At 38.3% G+C, this 22,467-nt stretch overlaps 1 protein-coding gene across 2 annotated transcripts in view; it reads left to right on the top strand.

The window, feature by feature from the left end:
* The window catches only part of AHG2 (Polynucleotidyl transferase, ribonuclease H-like superfamily protein), a 271,334-nt gene extending 250,356 nt beyond the window's left edge, over window positions 1-20,978 (top strand). Inside the window, exons 4-8 of one of the 2 annotated variants that reach the window (XR_016252485.1) lie at window positions 18,552-18,665; window positions 18,785-18,911; window positions 19,340-19,610; window positions 19,762-20,636; window positions 20,861-20,978. Coding sequence is in view for 1 of the 2 variants with exons in the window: in XM_089395136.1 (XP_089251262.1) it covers window positions 18,552-18,665; window positions 18,785-18,911; window positions 19,340-19,610; window positions 19,762-20,527 (1,278 nt within the window). In the remaining variant the exon portion in view is untranslated. Of the gene's footprint in view, window positions 1-18,551; window positions 18,666-18,784; window positions 18,912-19,339; window positions 19,611-19,761 lie in introns of both variants that reach the window. The other variant, XM_089395136.1, reaches the window with a different exon arrangement.
* The last annotated feature ends 1,489 nt before the right edge of the window (window positions 20,979-22,467 follow it).

The following is a 22,467-nucleotide window of genomic DNA, read 5'->3' as shown; positions in this document are numbered from 1 at the left end:
CACTGAGCTGTACCTCATCATGTTGTACCCAACATACTGCTCTTCATCATCATGCTGCACTATGCATCATTGTCCTGCACCACTGTCACTGTGCACTATGCTGCACCATTCATCATGCTGCTTCATGCATCTTACTGCACCATGCTGCTCCATGCACCTTACTGCACCATGCCGCCCATACACCATACTGCACCATGCTGCTCCATGCACCTTACTGCACCATGCTGCCCATACACCATACTGCACCATGCTGCTCCATGCACCTCACTGCACCATGCTGCCCATACACCATACTGCACCATCACTGCACTACAATACTCTTACCAGCCTTAGGTGCTTGCTATGGATTGCAGCCTAGCAAAGAAGCTAGGCTATAGTTAGCACCTCTGTCACACGGTTCGGGTTCGAATTCGAGTTCGACAACGATTAAGTTCGATTCGAATTCGAATTTTCCGATCAGGTTCATATGAGGTTCGACATTAGGTTCGACTATACATATTTTTCAATATATATATATATATATATATGTATGTATGTATATATATGACATACTCTTCGAATATATTTGAGCTTCATGCAAATTTGTAGTTGGTCAAAGCAATACTTAGAATAATAGTATTTAAATATCCAAATAGAATGCTTTAAAAATGCAAGTTTGAAACAGAACGAGTAAAAGGCAGCTGGATTAAAATCAACAAATCTTTCTGGCATAATTTAGTTTAATGCTCAATTATTTTTCTCCAGAAATAGATGCAACACTACAGTTGTACAATAGGATCTGTGATTATTGGTGGTTATTTTAATTTTTAAATAGGGATTTACCAAAAGCAGAATAAAATCCTCAATGCATTGCAAAAGAAAGGAGGAACTTATGAAACTCAGAATACTTGGCTTATATTTTCCCAAACTCATGTTGCAAAACAAGACTATCCAAGCAAGGATCGCTAAAAATGTTCTGAATCTTTTGATATAAGAGGATGTGCCGCTACGTTGAGCCAATGAAAAGGATATATTGAATGCAAAGCAACATTGGAAAAACAAGCAAACTAAAGGGCGTTGAAGGACTATAACCAAAACATTGCGAGAGGAGGTTTTATATTATTTGCTACCAAAAGTCATGAATCAAATGTGTTGGAGAGATATATCAAATGCTTCAAAGAGATATCAAATATTGTAGTGTGTTGAGAAATAACAAACACATTAAAGTGATTGCAAAGGATACATTAAAGTGTGTTGGAAACTATGCAAGGCATGTGGTCTCCATAATAAACACTGCAAAGCAATAATTGGAAAAATGATATTGCAATGAGTTGTGGGAACAATGCGTTACAAAGGTGGCAACACAATTGCATTAAAGTAATACCTTAACAAGCTACGTTGAAGGATATCAAGCTACGTTGGAAGGCATTGTAGAGAAGCAAACCAGGCTCCCCCTACTACTAAAAGTACTGCCTCTGCAAAAGCACAATCGTAGAGTATAATAACATCGCATCCTCTCAAAATCAAACTGTGACTAATGCGATGGAAAAGTGCGATGAGTGAATACCAAATTGATTTAAGGTGAACAACCAGCAAACGAGGAAGGTTATATATTAGAGTTAATATATCAAAACTGTGATAAAGCTTGTGCCAAACGACTGCGATGATAGCTATGAGTTACGCTACGTTGGAAGTCAAAAACCACTTCGAATGATATTATGAAATATAATAGTCACATTGAAAGGTTGTATGCCAACGTAGGATTGCGAAAGGTATATCAAAAAAGAGATATGGAAACCATTGAAAGATTACATGCAATGCATGCGATAGGGTTTATTCAAAGCATGCTTAGGTTACATATCAAAGGGCAATGTGGAGGTTATACACAATCCACGCGTTGGAGGTTATGTATAAATATCGCGACAGGGTTATATATCGAGGATGCGATAAAGCACATACTAATGCCACGTAGGAAAAGCACAAGGTTTTATTACAAATTTGTAACTACCAGTTACATGCTACAAAAAAACTAGGGAATTTGACTCTGAAATCTTGAGCCGTGATTTCTTTTGCCTAGTTTTTACTGAAAATTATATTTAATTCATCATTCAGAATACAGAAATTGTGCCACAAAGAACAGGGTTACGTTACTTACAAGTTTACAGCTCGCGAGTCGGAGTCGCACGGTGCCGCCGGTCGGGCGTAGGCTGCTAGCCTTCCAGTTTGCAAGACGCACACACTGCACAGTCACGAGTCACGACTCACACTCGCTCGGCTGCACAAGTTTGCAAGATGCACGAGTCACACTCAGATCGATCCTCACGGCACTCAGAAATTCACACTGCACACTCTGCTCGAGAGTCGATAGTGGAAATTCACTGTTTAGCTTGTGGAAAATCCTTTCAGCGGCATGGTTTATAAACAAAAAAAATTGGCGGGAACAGGGTTGCTGAAAACCATTGTGTGCCCATGGTTTTTTTGCTAAACAGTGAAATAAAACCTACGAACCCTAAGATTGAACCCCATTTTTTTTTTCTCCAAATTCGATTAAATTCGCCTTCAGGTTTGCGTTGAGGTTCGAATTCGATTCAATTTGAATGGGGTTCGAATTTGAATGGGGTTCGCCTTCAGGTTCGACAATTTTTTTTTGAGATTCGCCGAATTTCGAACCTCAAGGTTCAAGTTCGGCGAACCCTGTGACATAGGTTAGCACTCTTCATGATACTTGAGGACAGCGTATAATGGCTGTATATATAAGTGTCCCTTCTTGCTGCCTTAAGTGCTGCGGCTAGGTGACTGAGATTACTTCCTTACTGCGGCTAGGGTAGGATAGATCCTCCATGACAGTGTTTAGCATTAGACTTCATGACAGCGTTTAGGATTAGACTTCATGATAGCGTTCTTCATGACAGCGTTTAGGATAGACTTCATGACAACGTTTAGCATTAGACTTCATGACAACGTTTAGGATAGACTTCATGACAACGTTTAGCATTAGACTTCATGACAGCGTTTAAGATAGACTTCATGACAGCGTTTAGGATTAGACTTCATCATAGGCTGTGATAAGGCTTCTCCATAGGGCAGCGTATCACCTAGGGCACTCTCTCTAGATCTCATCTTCATCAAACCCAAAACAGAATGAAGAGAGATCACAAGAGTGTGTGTGTCCAAATGACTAACAAGCCACCTCTTTTTATACTAAAACTTTGAGCACAAGTGGGGGCAATTTGGTTGCTGGCCAACCTTGACGAATTGTCCCATAACACAAATAAATTCATATCTCCATGAATACATGTCGGAATCGGATGATCTTTAGATCAATCCTACACCTCTCGACAAGAGGAATCCAAAAAAATATCAGCTGCCATGGATAAGTAGACCCACATGGAGTTTGGCCCTAGTTGCCAATTTTGACATAACTCCACTTAAGCTTTTAGTTCCCAATTTAAGAAAATCAAGAACTGGACCTTCAATTTCAACACATCAATTAACTGCTTCATGCACTTCTAATTTTTAGGGAAATTCCTAAATTTTAGGAAGTCGACCATCCACAAAAATGAACTCTACTTTGATTCCTTGAATTAAGGCACAAATCAAGGTATCACTTTTCTTGCTAATTTCAATACACACTGCCCAACAAGTTGGTGAACAAGTCCCGAAGTCGCAGAGACAAAAACATGCTCCCCTTAATATCTTCAGGAGAATAAAAATGGATCTCTTTTCGAGCATGTATAATGGCAGATAGGTTGATTCTTAACGGAGTAATATTGATAAATGATTGCAGTTCCAACACTGATATCATGAAGAGTTTATTGCTGACACATTTGTAAACAAGAATAGTGTTGTACTCACTGATCTTCCTTTTAGTTATACCTTTTGTCGATAAATATTGCAACACCTCTACAAAAATGCTCGATATTGTAATGCCATTTTCAACATTTGCAGGTTCTGAACTTAGAAGATATAAGGCCTTCAACATTCTACTACATCTAACCCAAATTCTACTATGCCAACCAGATCAATCAAATAATGAGCTTAAAAATATTCCACCTCCTTTATAGAACTCAGATACAACCTGTACTAACATCTGGCTCCAACTGTGGGACACGTGCTCCACACGGGAGGATGTGAGAACCCCAAAATCTCACTGTGCATGAGCATCAAACCAAACCAAAAGCAAAGTGCTGCAACTAATTTCCAAGTGGACTTATTCATTTACTACTCTACTCTAACTTACTTGGACCTCCACAGTTGGAGCATCCATCTTCTTGCATCAAAAATGCATTATTCCCACTTGGCATCAAGCGCCTCCAAGTGCCTTGAAAGGCCCCTAACTTTATCTTCTTTCCTCATTTGGAGTTCTAAAATTTCTCATGCACATTCTTGGTTTTATTGACAAGAGCTTTATTGATTTATATAGCATTTGTTAAGGCTAAATAGGCTGCTATGATAACAACAGTCAAATTAGCTAAGAAACGGCCAAGTATCTTGGCTTTTCCTTAGCTAAACAGTGTAGGAATCCATAGTTTTAATTATACTATTTTCACTTGGTGATTTTGGGTTTTTATGTACTAACAACTTGGGTGTCCCAAAAGCATTTTGGGCACACTCTACACTAATTCAGTTGCTGGCTTTTAGCTGGTCATTGATTTTACAAGGGGAGCTGTTGCCCAAATTTGATCAATTTGAAGATTCAAAGCACATGGAAGTAACCTCATCTTGTACTCTTTGTAAAACCACCATTTTACCACCATTGTAACTTCATAAAATAATCTCTTCCTCCCTTTATTCATAAGGGATATCATCACCTAACAAAGCATTGTAATTTCTTGGGAGCTAGGAGAGTCTCCTATGCATCCCACCCTACACAGCGGGAGCCACTCGTCTTCTTGTGTGGTTGTGTCTCTTTTCATGGTGTGATTTCATTGGGATGAAAATTAACCATTAGATTAGTTTAAATTGACAAACATTAGATTAGTCTAATTCCATTTCATTAGATGAGTGTTTAATTTCATTTCAATAGAATAGTTTCAATTTCCTAGATTAGAATTTAATTTTTTCTCTTTAGACAGATGAGCGAGGAACCACATGGCTGGCTTAGGCAGCGGAGAAAGTGGCACAATGAGCTAGCTGATGGCCGCTGGCTGAGGACCATCTTGGAGAATTTTTTTCTTCTAGGGATATCACCCATAAAATGGTGGGTAACAGGGTCATAAATCCCAAATGTCATGTCTCTTGACCCTCACCAATTTGTATATATAGAGGTGTCCTCCAACCTCATTTGTATTATCTAAGGGCTGCAATGTATGTCTGAGGTAGGCGAACTCTTGAAGGAAGACGGAGGGCTGTATTGTTTTGGATTATTCTTCTGCAACAGGGCTAACATGTTTCAGATAGGAAAACTGTTGGTCTTGAGGAGAATTCTAGTCTCTTTGTATGGGTAAATTTGTCATTGCAGGTCTGATTTGAAGAACAGAAAGGTAGGCCGAATTTGTGGGCGGACTTGTGGACAATGTGAGGTAGAGACTCCCTCCTGATAAAGCCGCACGTTAGACTTGTTGCTTCAGAAAGGGCCGCATGCATACACAAGCATAGATAAGGAGGTCGAGATGACTAACAATGGTACAAATCAACCCTTAGAGGTAGCGAAGGGCACCATCATGTATGCCAAGGAAGTTCATGACTGAAATGAGGAGTTTTGGAACAGTTGGGTGGGACAACAATGATTTACAAGAAGCCCTAACCAGACCAAGCTTCATCAGTTGCATGCCACTAGCTCAGAAGGTACCATCTGATCACTGATGACAGAATGCCATAATTGCAGTCTTTGATTGGGCCATCTACTTATCTAGGGCAATGATATTGGACCTTCAAATTGGCAAGTCATTTTGACTTTAAGCTATTGTACTCTCTCTTTGTTGAACATTTGATATTAATAATAAGAAGATTCCATCAAGGGTTTTCCCCATCTTGGTGTTTTTCCCTAGCTTGAGCCATATCCTTGTGTTCTCTTTTCTTGGCTTGTCTTCTGCATCTATCATTTATGTTCTTTCTTCAATTACTGTCAATGTGATAATGTTTCATGTGACTGCTAATGGAAATGAAATGGATTGGTATATTAGCTAATATTGAATTCTGAAGTAACTGCACTAAGCAAAGAACATGTTAACCTAAAATTAACATTTCTCAACATGGTATCAGAGCTACGGTGACGACAAGAAGGAAACACAGCTTGAAGATCATACATTTGAAGAAGAATACACAAGGGCCAAGCATAAGGAGATCATCAAGGAAAACTAAGAAGCATTAAGGAGGACCATTCATCTTATTAGAAGGATCACATCATCTATAAGGAACACCACTTCGAAGAAGAATTAAGACCTAAAGGACCCTACTTCCACTCAAAGAAAGGACTCTACATTTGAAGCACCTTGGGAAGTCTCCACATTCTACATTATCATCCAAAGGAAGAAAGAATACGCATTACTATCATCATCAAAGAAACCAAGGTGATCTCCCTCTCGTTGAAAAAGGATCACATCTCAAGCATACTTGAAGGAAGAAGGTCATCAAAAAAACATCTTCAATAGTCAACATCATCAAGAAGGCATCAAGTTGAAGATATTGTCATTAAAGGAGCATCTTCACTTGACAAGTAAGTATTTTATATTTTATGTCTCAATCTACATTGACTTCTTTCGGGAAGGAGAACAACAAACTGGTTGGGTCATCAAATTACCTTGCATGGAAGAAGATAATAGATTTGATCCTCATAGAGAATGAAGTTAGTGAATATGTCACGAGATCAATCATCTAACCTCCTCAAGAGCAATCTCAATCACTATCAAAATACATGAAAGGAGAGATAAGGGCTCAAAGGATCCTCATCGAGTTAATAAAGGATTCTCTCATCCCTTATGTAGCAAAGTTGAAGACATTGAAAGAAATCTATGAAAAGTTGGTAGAATTGTTCTCTATAAGCACTGTAGGAGAAATTATATCATTAAGAACCGAGTTATACAAGATGAAGCTATCAAAGGAAGCAAGGGTAGCCTAATACCTTATGAGGGTATCTCAAATAAGAGATCAACTACAAGAACTAGGAGAACTAATGTTTGATTGTGAAATGACCACCATTGTGCTCAATGCACTACTTGATGAATGGGGCAACTTTCTATCAAGTATCTATCGGAAGAAGGAAACCACCCATTCAATGATCTATGGTTATTATGCAAGGTTGAAGAAACTAGATTAAAGGCAAAGAACGATGTCGGATCAACTGAACGAACTCAAGCATTTGTAGCTATGGCAAAGAAGGAAGGGAAGTCTAAAAAAGGACTTCAAAACAAGATTGACATGTCATTGCTATGGATGTAATGAATATGGGCACTTCAAGAAGGACAACAAGAAGAGAAAGGAAAGGAATGAAGCCTATGTCATCGAAGAAGTAGAAGAACCTGAAAAGAAGTCAAAGAAGGAGGAAGTAAAAGACTTCTACTATGACTGAGATAACATTATATAATTAGCTGTTTTCAGTTTATAGAAGATAACAATTATGATAGAAAGCATCACAAGTATGATAGGATGCATTATAGCAAAGATTGAGATGACATCATCATAGAGGCATGGAAGGATAGCCGAAGTAGAAGTCTATATGGTTGAAGTAGTCATAGTACATGATAGAAGGGAAGTAGCTCATGGCATCTTCATTGGAAGCATAGAAGGACAACCGAAGTAAGCAGTTTATATGGTGGAGAAAGTCATCTAGCAAAATAGGAAGATAAAGGTCTGTCTCACATCATCATCATTAGAAAGAAGCATTTATAGAATGAGGATCATCAAGATCCTCCATTGGAATCTTTGTTAAAAGGTTCACCTCTACTTAGAAGAATTGTCTCACAGATAGTCTACATTCCACCTTGTGTGGGATCCATAGTTTAGAAGGATGATGGTATGATGAGAAAGATGTGTAGCATGTTAAATTGGTTGGATTTTCATCTTCAAGCAAGGAAAGGAAGCTACCTAAAGTAAGTCTAGATGGCCACATGAAGAAAGAGGTATGTATATATTTGGTAATAAATAGATAAATTCATGTCATGCTATGGTTGCAAATAGAATGGGTAGAATGCTCTATCTCATGAACATGATGAAAAATCTTCCTTTAGAAAGATACATGAAGGCATGTAGACAATATGCCTTGAAATCTTCTACATATTGACAAGATGGAATCAACATAATGACCTTGTTGGGTCCCTATAATACTAGTGATTACCCCATTACTATTGTAGTTATACCCCCTATTTATATTGTTGTGCCCCTATTACCCCCATATTGTTATTTCTGTGCCCCATAGAATCCCTCTATTGTTATTTTTGTGGCTTTATATTATTATTGTTAGGTCGGCTGGATTATATTGTGACTCCTTAGACTCCTATATATAGAAAGGAGGTTTTGTCATTTGTATCATCCAAGAATTGTTCATTTATGTAATGTAAAGGAGGTTGCCCCCTCGAAGAGGCTGAATTCTAAGGCGTGGATTTATCTTTTCTATCTTTTCTTGAGCTGGTTTCATAACATTTGGTATCAGAGCTTTGGATTCTAGGGTTTCGCTGCTCCAAATAGGTCATCGTGGCATTTTCGCTATAACTTTTTTTCTGTGACGTTTCAGAAGTTGCAAAAAAAACCCATTTGAGAAGAATTGGCGCTGAACTTCGGGTCCGAATTTCAGAGCTTTTCGCGTGATATTTTCGGAGATATGATCTGAGGAATTTGGCCTTTTTGCAGACTCCTGAATTACATTCAAAACAGGTGACCTGGGGAAAATCGTCATAACTCTCTCTCTGAGGATCGGATTGAAATTTCGTAAAAAGGTACAGAAAGAGGACGGATTGTAGTTTCTTGTGGGTGAGTTTCAGATTCAAAGGTTGAAACAGTGACTCGTGGTATGTCGTACAAGTTCGATCTACGGAACCAGTCTAAAAGCAAGTCACTGTGGGAGATTTCACATAACTCTTCCTTGGAGAATCCAATTTGGCTCAGACTTGTGGCATTGGAAAGAGGACGCAGAAGGCTACTACAGATAGCAATTTCAGAACTGGATGATCTGAAATTACAGAGATACATCAGATTCAATATCAGGCTTCTATAAAGTGAAAAAAGGTGTATAGTTTTTTTTTTTAAATTTTGGTGTAAGCTTGGTTTAACGGAATTCAAAGGGCATAGTAAAGCATTATTATCGGTAACTGATGCCCCGAGGAAAGAAAATGCAAACACCTAGTAAGGAACCTGAAAGCTCTAGCATGACTCATGAAGAAGAGGAAGAAATGCTACATGATATATCAAAATTACAAGAACAAGTGCAACAAATGTCACGCTCACAAAAGCTAACAGAAGCTAAGATAAGTGGCGTGGAATCTAAGATAAATGGCGTGGAATCTAAGATAAAGGGCATGGAAGCTAAGATGGATGGCATGGAAGCTAAGATGGATGGCATGGACGCTAAAATTGATGGCATGGATGATAAGATGGATGAATTGAAAAAGTTGCTACAAGAAAGGGTCACTAATGGTGAAAAGGTAGTAAAGGAAACTCATGATGAGAACAAAAGAAATGTTAATCATGATTCCATAGACTCTAATGTTGGATCGAAGACTCACCATGTTCCAAAAATCGATATGAGGAAGTTTGATGGCAAGGATCCCGCCACATGGATATTACAAATGGAGCAATTCTTCGATCTCAATAATGTGCAAAACACACAAAAGGTACGTATGGCAACTTTATATTTGGAACCAAATCAGTTTGTATGGTATCAATGGCTTTGTTCTCGTAAACAATTTATCACTTGGGCAATTTTTACGGAAGAATTGATAGCACATTATGAGGATACAAAAAGCAACACTTTTTTTAGCCAATTGATAAGTCTCAAACAAAAGGGTTCAATAATGGAGCACATTGAGGAGTTCCAAAAATTGAACATAAGGGTAAAAGATATTCCAGAGGAGCATAGGATTGATGTGTTCATAGGGTCTTTAAAGGATAATATCCAACATGATGTGCGCCTTTGGGAACCTGATTCATTAGAGAAGGCATTCAGGTTAGCAAGAAAAATGGAAAGCAAAATTATGGCAACTAGGAAGCATACCATTCACAACTATAAAGACGGAAGTGTTGTTGCCCATAGTCTTCCACAACCTACAAGGTTGACACCACAACAATTGGAAGAAAAAAGAGCAAAAGGGCTTTGTTACAATTGTGATAGCAAATACACAAAAGGTCATAAGTGTGCTGAGAAGAAATTATTCTACATAGATTGTGAAGAGGAAGAAGAAAAGGAGCAAGAAAGGTCAAAAGAAGAGGATATATTCCAGGAACAAAGCCTAGATGAAGAACAAATAAATCCGACCATATCTTGTAATGCATTGGCAGGAATTACCACTCCTCAAACCATCAAGATAGAAGGACAAATCAAGAAGAAAAAGGTAATAGTGTTGATTGATTCAGGAAGCACCCACAATTTTATTCATTGTAGGGTAGCAAAAGAATTGAATTGCTTCCTATATCCAGCACCAGAGTGTCAAGTGATGATTGCAAATGGAGGAACAATAAATTGTTCTGGAAAGTGCCATAATATCAAGCTATCCATGGGAGAATATGTATTGACTAGCCCAATGCTTTCCATTCCAATGGGAGGTGCTGATGTTGTACTAGGAGTCCAATGGCTACAATCCTTGGGTACAATAGCTTTTAATTTTCAAGAACTTTTCATGAAATTTTCTGTGGAAGGAAAGGAAGTTGAATTAAGGGGTATTGCAGGGAAACCAGGAAAGATAATCAGCTCTAATGGCATGACAAAGCTTCTAAAAAAGGAGCAAAGAGGTGTAATTGCACAATTATGTTCGCTAGATGTTTCCACATTGGAATCATCTATTTCTCCAGATCTCCAAAAAGTCCTGGACAATCATTCCAAGGTATTTGAGACTCCCAAAGGTCTCCCACCTATGCGTGATCATGATCATGCTATTCATCTGATTCCAGGAAGTGTTCCTCCAAACATCAGGCCGTACAGATATCCATATGTCCAAAAAAGTGAAATTGAACGTATGGTTGCAGAAATGCTAGAGGCTGGTATAATTCAACCGAGTCAAAGTTCTTTCTCAGCTCCAGTAGTATTGGTGCACAAGAAGGATGGATCATGGCGCATGTGTCCAGATTATAGGGAGCTCAACAAGCTCACTATTAAAGATAAGTTCCCCATTCCTGTTATTGATGAATTACTGGATGAATTGCATGGATCAATTTACTTCACCAAGTTGGATCTTCGTTCAGGATATCATCAAATTAGAATGAAGATTGAAGACATTCCGAAAACAGCATTTAGAACTCATGAGGGTCATTATGAATTTTTGGTCATGCCTTTTGGCCTTACCAATGCACCTTCAACATTTCAAGGTTTGATGAATTCAATTTTCAAACCATTCCTTAGAAAATTTGTGTTAGTATTTTTTGATGATATACTAATCTACAGCAAGTCTTGGAAGGATCATGTTGAACATGTTGACAGGGTGCTACAACTATTGGAGGAGAAACAATTATATGCAAAAAGATCCAAATGTTTCTTTGGAGTCCAGGAGGTGGAATATTTGGGTCATATTGTATCTCATGAAGGAGTTAAGGTAGACCCTAGCAAAATTAAAGCCATTAAGGAATGGAAAATCCCCACATCCATAAAGCATCTGCGAGGATTTCTTGGGTTGACAGGGTATTATCGCAAGTTTGTTAAGAATTATGGGAGAATAGCAGCACCTCTAACAACATTATTGAAGAAAGATTCATTTTCATGGACTTCGGAAGCAACAAAGGCCTTTGAACATCTTAAAGAGGCAATGTGCCAAGCACCGGTCTTAGCTACGCCAGACTTCACAAAAACCTTTATTGTGGAATGTGATGCTTCAGGAAATGGAATTGGTGCTGTTCTAATGCAAGATGAAAGACCCATTGCTTTTGAAAGTCGTCCAATCAAGGGAAAGTTTTTAAACAAAGCTATTTATGAGAAGGAAATGTTGGCAATACTCCATGCACTTAAGAAATGGCGACCCTACCTAATGGGAAGACACTTCAAGGTAAAAACGGATCATGATAGCCTTAAATACTTTTTAGAACAAAGATTATCCTCTGAAGAGCAACAAAAGTGGGTCACAAAGATGTTGGGTTATGACTTTGAAATCATCTACAAAAAAGGGAAGCAAAATGTGGTGGCAGATGCACTCTCAAGAAAGGATGAGGATGTGGAAGCATTGTTGTGTGCCATTTCTATTATCCAACCAGATTGGATAAACGAAGCAAGGGAGGAATGGAAGAACGATGAAGAAGTGTGGGCACTTATTCAAAAGCTACAACAAGATTCCAGTACTTCTGATACATTTAGCTGGCAAAATGATTCGTTATGGTACAAAGATCGCTTATACCTCTGTAAGAATTCCCAGCTAAAACAAAAGATTCTTATGGAATTGCACACTTCTCCCTTAGGAGGGCACTCAGGATTTTTAAAAACTTACCACAGGGTTAAGAAGGAATTTTTTTGGGATGGCCTTAAATCAGATATTCAAAAGTTTGTGGCGGAATGTTTGGTTTGCCAGCAAAATAAAGTTGAAACAATTAAGACACCAGGTCTATTACAACCTTTATCCATTCCAAGCCAACGTTGGGAGGAGGTTTCAATGGATTTTATCACAGGTTTACCCAAGTCTGAGGGAAAGAGTGTCATCATGGTGGTAGTTGACAGACTTACCAAGTATGCACACTTTTGTGCATTATCACATCCATTTAAAGCCAGTACAGTTTCTACTGCATTTATGGAAACAGTTCAAAAGCTACATGGAAACCCAAAGATTATTGTAAGTGACAGAGATCCCATTTTCACTGGAAATTTTTGGACAGAATTATTTTCTTGTCTTGGTACTCAGTTAGCTCATAGCTCATCTTATCATCCTCAATCTGATGGGCAAACTGAGATAGTAAACAAATGTTTGGAAGGATATCTTCGTTGCTTTGTATCTGATAAACAGACACAATGGGTCAAATGGTTGCCTCTAGCTGAATGGTGGTATAACACTTCCTTCCATACAGCAACAAAAATGACCCCATTTATGGCACTTTATGGGTATCAACCACCATCCATCACATCATATTTAAGAGAAAATTCTAAGGTTCAGGCAGTGGAACATCACATCGAACATCAACAACAAGTCCTCCAACTCTTAAAGGATAACCTCGTGTTGGCACAAAATAGAATGAAACAACAGGCAGATCAACATCGCAGTGAAAGAAGTTTTGATGTAGGTGATTGGGTATTCCTACGGCTACAACCATATAAGCAAATGTCCCTAAAGCAAGCTAAGAAGGATAATAAATTATCACCAAAGTATTATGGTCCGTACAAGGTGTTGGAAAAGATTGGTACTATGGCATACAAATTGGAGCTTCCTGCAGCTTCTCGATTGCACCCAGTTTTCCATGTTTCATGTTTAAAGAAGGTTATAGGTGACAAGCTCCCAATTCAAACAATATTGCCAGAACTTGACGAGGAAGGAAAAATTATATTGGAACCGGAAGCAATCACAGAAACAAGAACTCGACAGCTACGAAATCGATCAATTTCAGAGTATCTTATCAAGTGGAAGAACTTATCCGCTGAAGATTCCACATGGGAGGATGAGAATTTTATGCAGAAGTATCCAGAACTGCTCAAGCGTTGAGGACAACACTTTTTTGAAGGAGAGGGGCATGTTGGGTCCCTATAATACTAGTGATTACCCCATTACTATTGTAGTTATACCCCCTATTTATATTGTTGTGCCCCTATTACCCCCATATTGTTATTTCTGTGCCCCATAGAATCCCTCTATTGTTATTTTTGTGGCTTTATATTATTATTGTTAGGTCGGCTGGATTATATTGTGACTCCTTAGACTCCTATATATAGAAAGGAGGTTTTGTCATTTGTATCATCCAAGAATTGTTCATTTATGTAATGTAAAGGAGGTTGCCCCCTCGAAGAGGCTGAATTCTAAGGCGTGGATTTATCTTTTCTATCTTTTCTTGAGCTGGTTTCATAACAGATCTCATGAAGAATATGAGGTGGGGGTTGGCAACTATGGTTCCTATGATGAAGGAGCTATACATGGAAGATCTCGAGGAAGCCATATGCGAAGAAGGTGAAGGAAGAGTTCATAAAAGATGTATCTATAGTCACGTAAGAAAAGATAAGAGTGATCAACACCTGATAACAAGAAGGATTAGCTGTGACATCTCCATAAAGAAGGTATGAAGATCCTGATATGTATGCTAGAAAAGGAGAACCTTGGTAATGAATGTCTTGGAGATGGATTCATACATGTGCAGGATGTTGATGCTGCTAGAAGATGATGTCATGACAAAAGGCCATTGTAAAGAGGTAACTTTGATTTAATGTTTATGTTGATTTTTGAGTAAGCATCTGGTTGGGTTGTAATAGGGCTACTGAAAGAGGGTTGTAGAATGTCACCTACAACTAGTACTCATGAGATTGGATGGAAGATCCTGAAAGAAGCATGACTTGGAAGAGGTAGATGTATTAAGAAGAGCCAGATGTGGACTAGAAGATCACTTCCCGATGAAGAGAAGGATGGCATGACTATTGTTCCAACACTATATTTCATTGAAGGGAAGTGATGGAGAAGATGGCTGATTCCCTACGAAGAAGTTCTAGATGAAGAAGTTGAAGTTCATGACATGATGCCGAAAGGAGGAGCCTTACACGCAACTGATAGTATCATGACCTCCACCGAAGAGCAAACAGTTGTTGTTGATAACAAGCCCTTAGTTAAGAGGGAGCTTGGGTATGTTCCTTTTATAGGAATGGGTAGATCCTCCCTAGTTGAGAGGGAGAGATAGACACATCACTCTTGTCTTCTTCATGAAGAAAGAATGAAGGATTGGCTAAGCGTCTAGTTTTTGATACTCTTTGAGGATGAGGTACGCCATCCAATAGGTAAGAGTAGTTGAAGAGGAAATTCCTTGAGGATGTGTTACTCCAAGACAAGAATGGTCCTAGAAGGACATACCTTCTGAACATCCGGATGAGGTATGTGCCTTAAGAGACAATGATGATGGTGTTTATAAGTCATTGTCCCACCAACATTGTGCTCTTATCTTGTGGAGAGATAGCGCTGTTATTCAAGGCCTTGCTATGTGACAATGTTGGTTGGTATGATGAGATGCAATGAGATAAGCTGAAATAATAGCTTATGAGATGACTTACCAATTCGAATCTTCTTTTGAGAATTCTTCGATATGAGAATGTCCAAGTACCTTGTATGCATTATGAATACCTCTCTAGTTAGGAGGGAGTGTTGAAGTCTGTTACTAGGTTCAATCGTCATAAATATGAAATGTACTCTTGATTCTTGTATATTGTAAAAAGAAAGAAAAAACATTGTTTTTGTAGCATGGGTTTCATGCTCAAGGTCAATTTTATTTGTAGGTCAAGCACCCATTGAGTGCTTCTAGGGTTTGTCATAGAGTCAAGAAGTCAATTGAGTCATTGTCATATATGAAAGACCCCATTGGGCACTTTGTATCATGTAAAGAAAATTTATGTAAGTCAAATTGAGTCAAAAAAGATCCTCCAAGATCAAGTTGGCCTAGCTGCAACAAGTCGGCCTTCAAGGGATGACAAGCCGACCTCATGAGGGCTACTCGACCTCCATAAGAAGCCTATATATAAGGAGAACTTGACCTCACTTAAGGAGTATCCAAGTAGTTTGTACAAAGACAAAAAAGACAAGAAAAAACAAGCGAAGTAAAAGGAGAAACCAAGGAAGGAAGAGAAAAGTTTTTGGAGGACTGTTTTTGGGCCATCATCCTTCACACGTGCAAATTAGGGCATCGGACCTATTGCAACAAGGAAAAAAATTGCAGTCACCATTAGGAGCTGAAGTTTGGGACTCAAAATAATCAGTTTGAAGGCCAAGTTGCTAAGGAGAAAGGAGATCCTCCAACAAAGAAGAAAATAGACCTATTCTACCATATTTCCCTCACACGTTCAAGCTAGCGTGTTGTCATAATGGCTGAAATTGCAGGTCCAATAATTTTGGTCGAAGGAGAAAGTTACAACAGCTAGAAGGCAAGTTTGACTTGGGTTGACTTTGTGAGAAGCAAGTTCATCAAGAAGAGGTTTGACTTGGTCTTGGAGGAGTCTTTGTCAAGATTCATAGATGTTGGAATTCATCATTTGAAAATTCTATAAGAAGAGAAGAATTCTTGTGGGTTTCCCTCTTAAGAGGAGAGGTTTTGGCCCTGACTAGCAGCCTACATTTTGTGTCTTCTTGTCTCATTGATCTTCATTGTTTGGTAGTTGTTTGATGATAAGAACATAATAATAATCAAGTAAAAGAAGAAGCTAACTACAAGTACATCAAGTTAAGTAAAAGAACATCACAAGCCATTATCAAAGTAAGAGAAATCACCCTATTCTAGCTGCCCCTAAAAGTCTCAACATGGTATCAGAGCTATGGTGACAAGGAAACACAACTTGAAGATCATACATTTGAAGAAGAATACATAAGGGCCAAGCACAAGGAGATCATCAAGGAAAACTAAGAAGCATTAAAGAGGACCATTCATCTCATCACAAAGATCACATCATCTATAAGGAACACCACTTTGAAGAAGAAGAAGACCTAAAGGACCCTACCTCCACTCAAAGAAAAACAGACTCTACATTTGAAGCACCTTGGGAAGTCTCCACATTCTACATTATCATCCAAAGGAAGGAAGAAGAAGCATTGCCATCATAATCAAAGAAATCAAGGCGATCTCCCTCTCATTGAAGAAAGGATCACATCTCAAGCATACTTGAAGAAAGAAGGTCATCAAGGAAGAAATCATCATCAAGAAAACATCTTCAATAGTTAGCATCATCAAGAAGGCATCAAGTTGAAGATATCATCATTAAAGGAGATCTTCACTTGACAAGTATTTTATATTTTATGTCTCAATCTACATTGACTTCTTTCGGGAAGGAGAACAACAAACTGGTTGGGTCATCAAATTACCTTGCATGGAAGAAGAGAATAGATTTGATCTTCATAGAGAATGAAGTTAGTGAATATGTCACAGGGTCAATCACCAAACCTCCTCAAGAGCAATTTCAAACACTATCAAAATACATGAAAGGAGAGATAAGGGCTCAAAGGATCCTCATAGAGTCAATAAAGGATTCTCTCATCCCTTATGTAGCAAAGTTGAAGACAACGAAAGAAATTTATGAAAAGCTTGTAGAATTTTTCTCTGTAAGCTCTGCAGGAGAAATTATATCATTAAGAACCGAATTATACAATATGAAGGTATCAAAGGAAGAAGGGGTAGCCTCATACCTTTTGAGGGTATCTCAAATAGGATATGAACTACAAGAACTAGGAGAACTAATGTCTGATCGTGAATGACCACCATTGTGCTCAATGCACTACCTGATGAATGAGGCAATTTTGTATCAAGTATCTATGGAAAGAAGGAAACCACCCCATTCAGTGATCTATGGTCATTATGCAAGATTGAAGAAACTAGATTGAAGGCGAAGAACGATGTTGGATCAAGTGAACAAACTCAAGCATTTTCAGATGTGGCAAAGAAGAAAGGGAAGCCTCGAAAAGGATTTCAAAAGAAGATCGATATGTCAAAGATTCAATGCTATGGATGTAATGAATATGGACATTTCAAAAGGAATTGTCCTAAACTCAAGAAGGACAACAAGAAGAGAAAGGAAAGGAATGAAGCCCATGTCACCGAAGAAGTAGAAGAACCTGAAAATAAGAAGTCAAAGGAGGAGGAAGTAAAAGACCTCTACTATGACTGAGATAACATTATATACTTAGTTCTTTTCAGTTTAAAGAAGATAGCAGTTGTGATAGAAAGCATCACAAGTATGATAGGATGTCTTATAGCAAAGATTGAGATGACATCATCATAGAGGCATGGAAGGATAGCCGAAGTATAAGTCTATATGGTTGAAGCAGTCATAGTACAGGATAGAAGGGAAGTAGCTCATGGCATCTTAATTGGAGGCATAGAAGGACAACCGAAGTAAGCAATTTATATGGTTGGAGAAATTCATCTAGCAAAATAGGAAGATAAATGTATGTCTCACATCATCATCATTAGAAAGAAGCATTTGCAGAATGAGACAATATGCCTTGAACTCTTCTACATATTGACAATATGCATGAAATTGGTATATAAACCTTATGTGCATGTCTGTATTGGTTATATTTTCAAAGTTATGAATGGTTTTGATTCTTGGAATCTGAATTTTTTGTGTTTCTGATTTATTCTTTTTTCTGATTATGTATGCATGTGTGTTTAATGTTATATGCCATTTTCCTATGTCCATATTATAACTGTTCAAAAGATCCAGAATATGCATATCTGGATCCTTATCTGTTTCCATGCAATTCCAGTGTTTAATGGACCCATTTACTGCAAGCTTAGATGAAATTGTTCCCAATATTTTGAAAGTTTGATGTCTACAGGCACTAAGAAGGCATTTCAAGGATCTTGTGTATGTCGAAACAGTTGGTAGAACTGGAGCCATAGAAAAGCAAGTGGTATTTACATCCTCGGAAGAGGATAGAGAAGTATTGATGGTAATACTCTCTCTCTCTCTCTCTCTCTCTCTCTCTCTCTTTATGTGTGTAACATCACAATCTTGAGCTCATATTGCTTTTGTAAAACTCAACCTACTTTTTGGACTTTTATTGTACAGAGAGAGATCGATGAAGAGCGACGCTTGGCATTGGAGTCTGACGTGGAACAAGCAATAGGCTTTCGCCATGTCATTGATTTGATTGCTTCTGCAGGAAAGGTTATTATTGGTCACAACTGCCTGTTAGGTATTGAATTCTGAAACAACAATCTGTACACTAGAAGATATATGTATTGGGTGGCGTTCTACTATTGCCATTTTTTTGTGTGTGTGTGTATGTGTGTTGCGAATAATTTCACATGGATAACAATTGCAAGACAGTGGTGGTTTATGAGGCATTGCATGCACTAAATTCTTTGCCAATCGAGAAGCTGGCTTTGGGGTGCAAGTCCCTGGGCTGATGTTATAGCATCTTCCCTCACTCCAGTACTTACATCACCATTGATATCAGTGTCATGTAATGTGCACCCTCTCTGGATTGTTGTTATCTATGCAATGTATTGCATTCTATTTACCACAGTGGCATATCCCCGTGGTGGGATTTTGTTCCACATTAATAATTACTGTACTCTACTCTCTACTTATGGCAATCACTGACGGTTCCTAATTTTACAGATTTTGCTCATATCCATAGCAAATTTATTACTCCCTTGCCAGAAACTGTGGTTGAATTTGCTGCTTCTCTCCACAAACAGTTTCCGTACATTATTGATACAAAGTACCTTCTTAAGTCAGCACCGACCTTACAATATTTGATGAAAAACAAGAGCACAAGTCTATCACTTGCTTTCACCCACATGTGTGGAGGCATTGCTTGTACTTCGGAAACTCTCAATGTTATCACAAATTCTAGTGTGAAGGTTGTTGTTCCGACTGAATTACAAAGGTATGCTTTTTGCAGTTCTGATCAGTTTGAAAATGCTGTCAATTTTAATGAATGCTATATGTTTCTACGGTTCAACCTTCTGTGTTGATGTCAATGTCTATATTTCCTCTGTAATCCTGAAATTTGTGGGTTGGTTGAAATAATGCTACAGGTACACAGATGGGGATTCTTGTGCAAAGCATGAAGCAGGATATGATGCTTTCATGACCGGATGCATATTTGCACAGGCTTGTAATCATTTGGACATTGAGTTTACCAAAATTCATTCACCAACTGATTTAGCTATGGCTGTTCAACTTCAGAAATATGTGAATCTACTTTATCTTGGCTGGATCAATTGTGTCGTTCTTGACTTAACCACAGGAGGGGATGCAACAGAGTCTAGACCTATGGTTCGAGGTCGTAACCGTCCAAAGCTTGTATCCAATAATCTAGTGCTTGTTTGGGGCTTTCAAACTGGATACAATTGCAGTGATATGAGAGGCTTAGTGTCTGGTGTCCTGGGAACAACATCCTCCATCACTGGAATTTTCTTCTTGGATGAGAGCTCTGCAGTCATTCATTTTCGTAATGAGCAAGTTGCAGCCGAATTTCTTCATAAAATGGAAAAGACAATGTCAGTGAGCAGTGATTGTTTATCATCTCAGAACCCCTTAAACACACTATTATATGCTGGAGGCACAATTGCAGCAGCAAGCTATGATATATATGAACAGATATGCAAGTCTTCTCTATCCAAATTGCTCTTTGCAGAGCAAGCTGAAGCATTAGGAATAAGATGGAAAATTAAATCTCGTCTGGCAGCAATTAAAAGAAATATTGAAGATGCTAAATTTGGAACCAAAAGCTTTGCAATCAAATCATCAAAGTGGTCCTATTCAGGAGGAAACTCTTCAAGATCCTATGTTAGCAGATGAAAATGGAACACTGAAAAATCAAGGAAGACATCAACGTTTTTTGCCATATTTAACAGAAGACAAATTCTTGGATGGTGTATCTACTCACAATTGTGCTTTTGCAAAGAAGGCGAGAACAGAGAGTTAAAATGCTTTTTCGGAAATCATATTTATTATTTTATGCTCTGAAATTTTGTTAGTATTTGGAATTTCACCTTTACCTAGTCTCTGGTAGCATGCATCAGAATGTTTTTCCTTTCCATGTCATGTTTGTCTAATTTTGGTTGTAGCTTATTGTGCAATGCCCGAGTAAATAATCGAAACTTTTGATGTCATGTCTTTGATTCTACACAGAAAGATACACATATTGCCTGATGAAATAGGAGAGGAACTCTATATTTCGATTTTTAACTGGGAGACCCGCATGTAACTGAAGCTTCACCCGAATTATTGATTTGTTGGAAGTGAAAGGTCCTATTCTCCATCATGCTCCATTTTCATTTTGTAGGTCCAGGAAGTTATGCCTGTCTGCCATTCTTTGGTGAAAATTAAAGGGAAAGCATCATTGCTGCCCCTGAAAAATGGTACTCAAGTAATTTTAACTGATGCTAAAAGTAATCGTTTTCTTGTCATCAAGGTTTGCTTTTGGTCTAGCATATGGCTCTTTGGATCCGCTCAATCATTTTACAGCTATGACCAATGATAGCATGGATAATTTCCTTGAGACCCTTGTCATAGTGGAAATGCTCTTAAGTAAGATATGACGTATTGAACAGGAATCTCGTTATTTTCCAGGAAAAAACAACCTGAATTTGATGCTGCAATGACTTGTATCATGGCGGTAATGAAAGAGATAACGAAGAGAAAGCATATGAGCGGTAGGGGAAGGTAGAGGGTAATTTTGAATGTATTCCCTGAAAATTCACGCTAGCTAAGCAAAACATTATCTGCAACATTGCGTTGGGTTTAATGTTGTCCATTATTCTTATTTCATAAACTATTTCATGTTTAAAATCTGATTGTTTGATTTTTATGTTTCATGTATCCCTTTTCAGCAGCTTCAAAAACATTGTTTCTAGAATCTAGATGTTTAAGCTGGCACAAACATTATGTTCATAAGTTTCACTGGTGGATTTATATCATGCTCGTCTTTCCCCATCACGAATCGGCACTACATTACACGGGATGTAATTTTACCATGCTTGTTTTCTGCTTCAGTTGAATGCATTGGCTTCAGAATATTCAACACATTGGTGTCCCCATTATGTATTTGGAATCAGTGAAAGCGAAAGGGAGAAGGCGAGCGAGATTTTGAATGATATTTGGCGAACGATAAGTGGGAAGAAGCACCCAAGTGAAGAAGCGGTCCGGTTCGACTATTGCAGAATTTTATGTTGATTGGATGAAGAATCCGCGGTGGCAGCTTCAAACCCTCGACCATACAAGTGGATCTTAAAATAAAAGGAATTTCTCGCTAGATAGTGATTAAGGCTCTCGCAATGATCATGGAATGGATTGGAATGGCTTTTGACCTGTAAATCATTTTTAATTAACAGCGAGCAGTGAACAGTGAGCAGTGTGAGAGCAGGGAGCTTTTATGCAACAGAAGTATCGAGCAGCGAGCAAGGAGTAGCGATAACCTGAACAACAGGGAGCAGTGCAAAGTAATCTTGGCATTTTATAGACCTACATATTTCTCGAAACAGGTTGGACGACAAATGCCTTCAAACATGACAAAGGAACAAGAAATTTCAGAACATGCAGAGACAAATGATTTAGGACAAGTGAAAATTGCCTCATCTGCCAATGCTGGGAAGTGGGTTTGGGTCAATGCCAAACAATATCGGGGCATTTTAAAATGAAGAATAGCCCGTCTAAAATGGGAACAAACAAGGAAAAAACGGTCTAGAAAGAAAAGTACTAGAGCTGTTCGCAAAAAGCTCTCAAACAAGTCTCCTCTA

Source organism: Pinus tabuliformis, chromosome 1_2 (assembly GCF_031772625.1).
Source record: "Pinus tabuliformis cultivar Carrire ecotype Pingquan chromosome 1_2, CPIR1, whole genome shotgun sequence".
Lineage (NCBI taxonomy): Eukaryota > Viridiplantae > Streptophyta > Pinopsida > Pinales > Pinaceae > Pinus > Pinus tabuliformis.
Note: the sequence above shows the minus strand (reverse complement) of the source record. Positions and strands in the feature narration are given on the sequence as shown.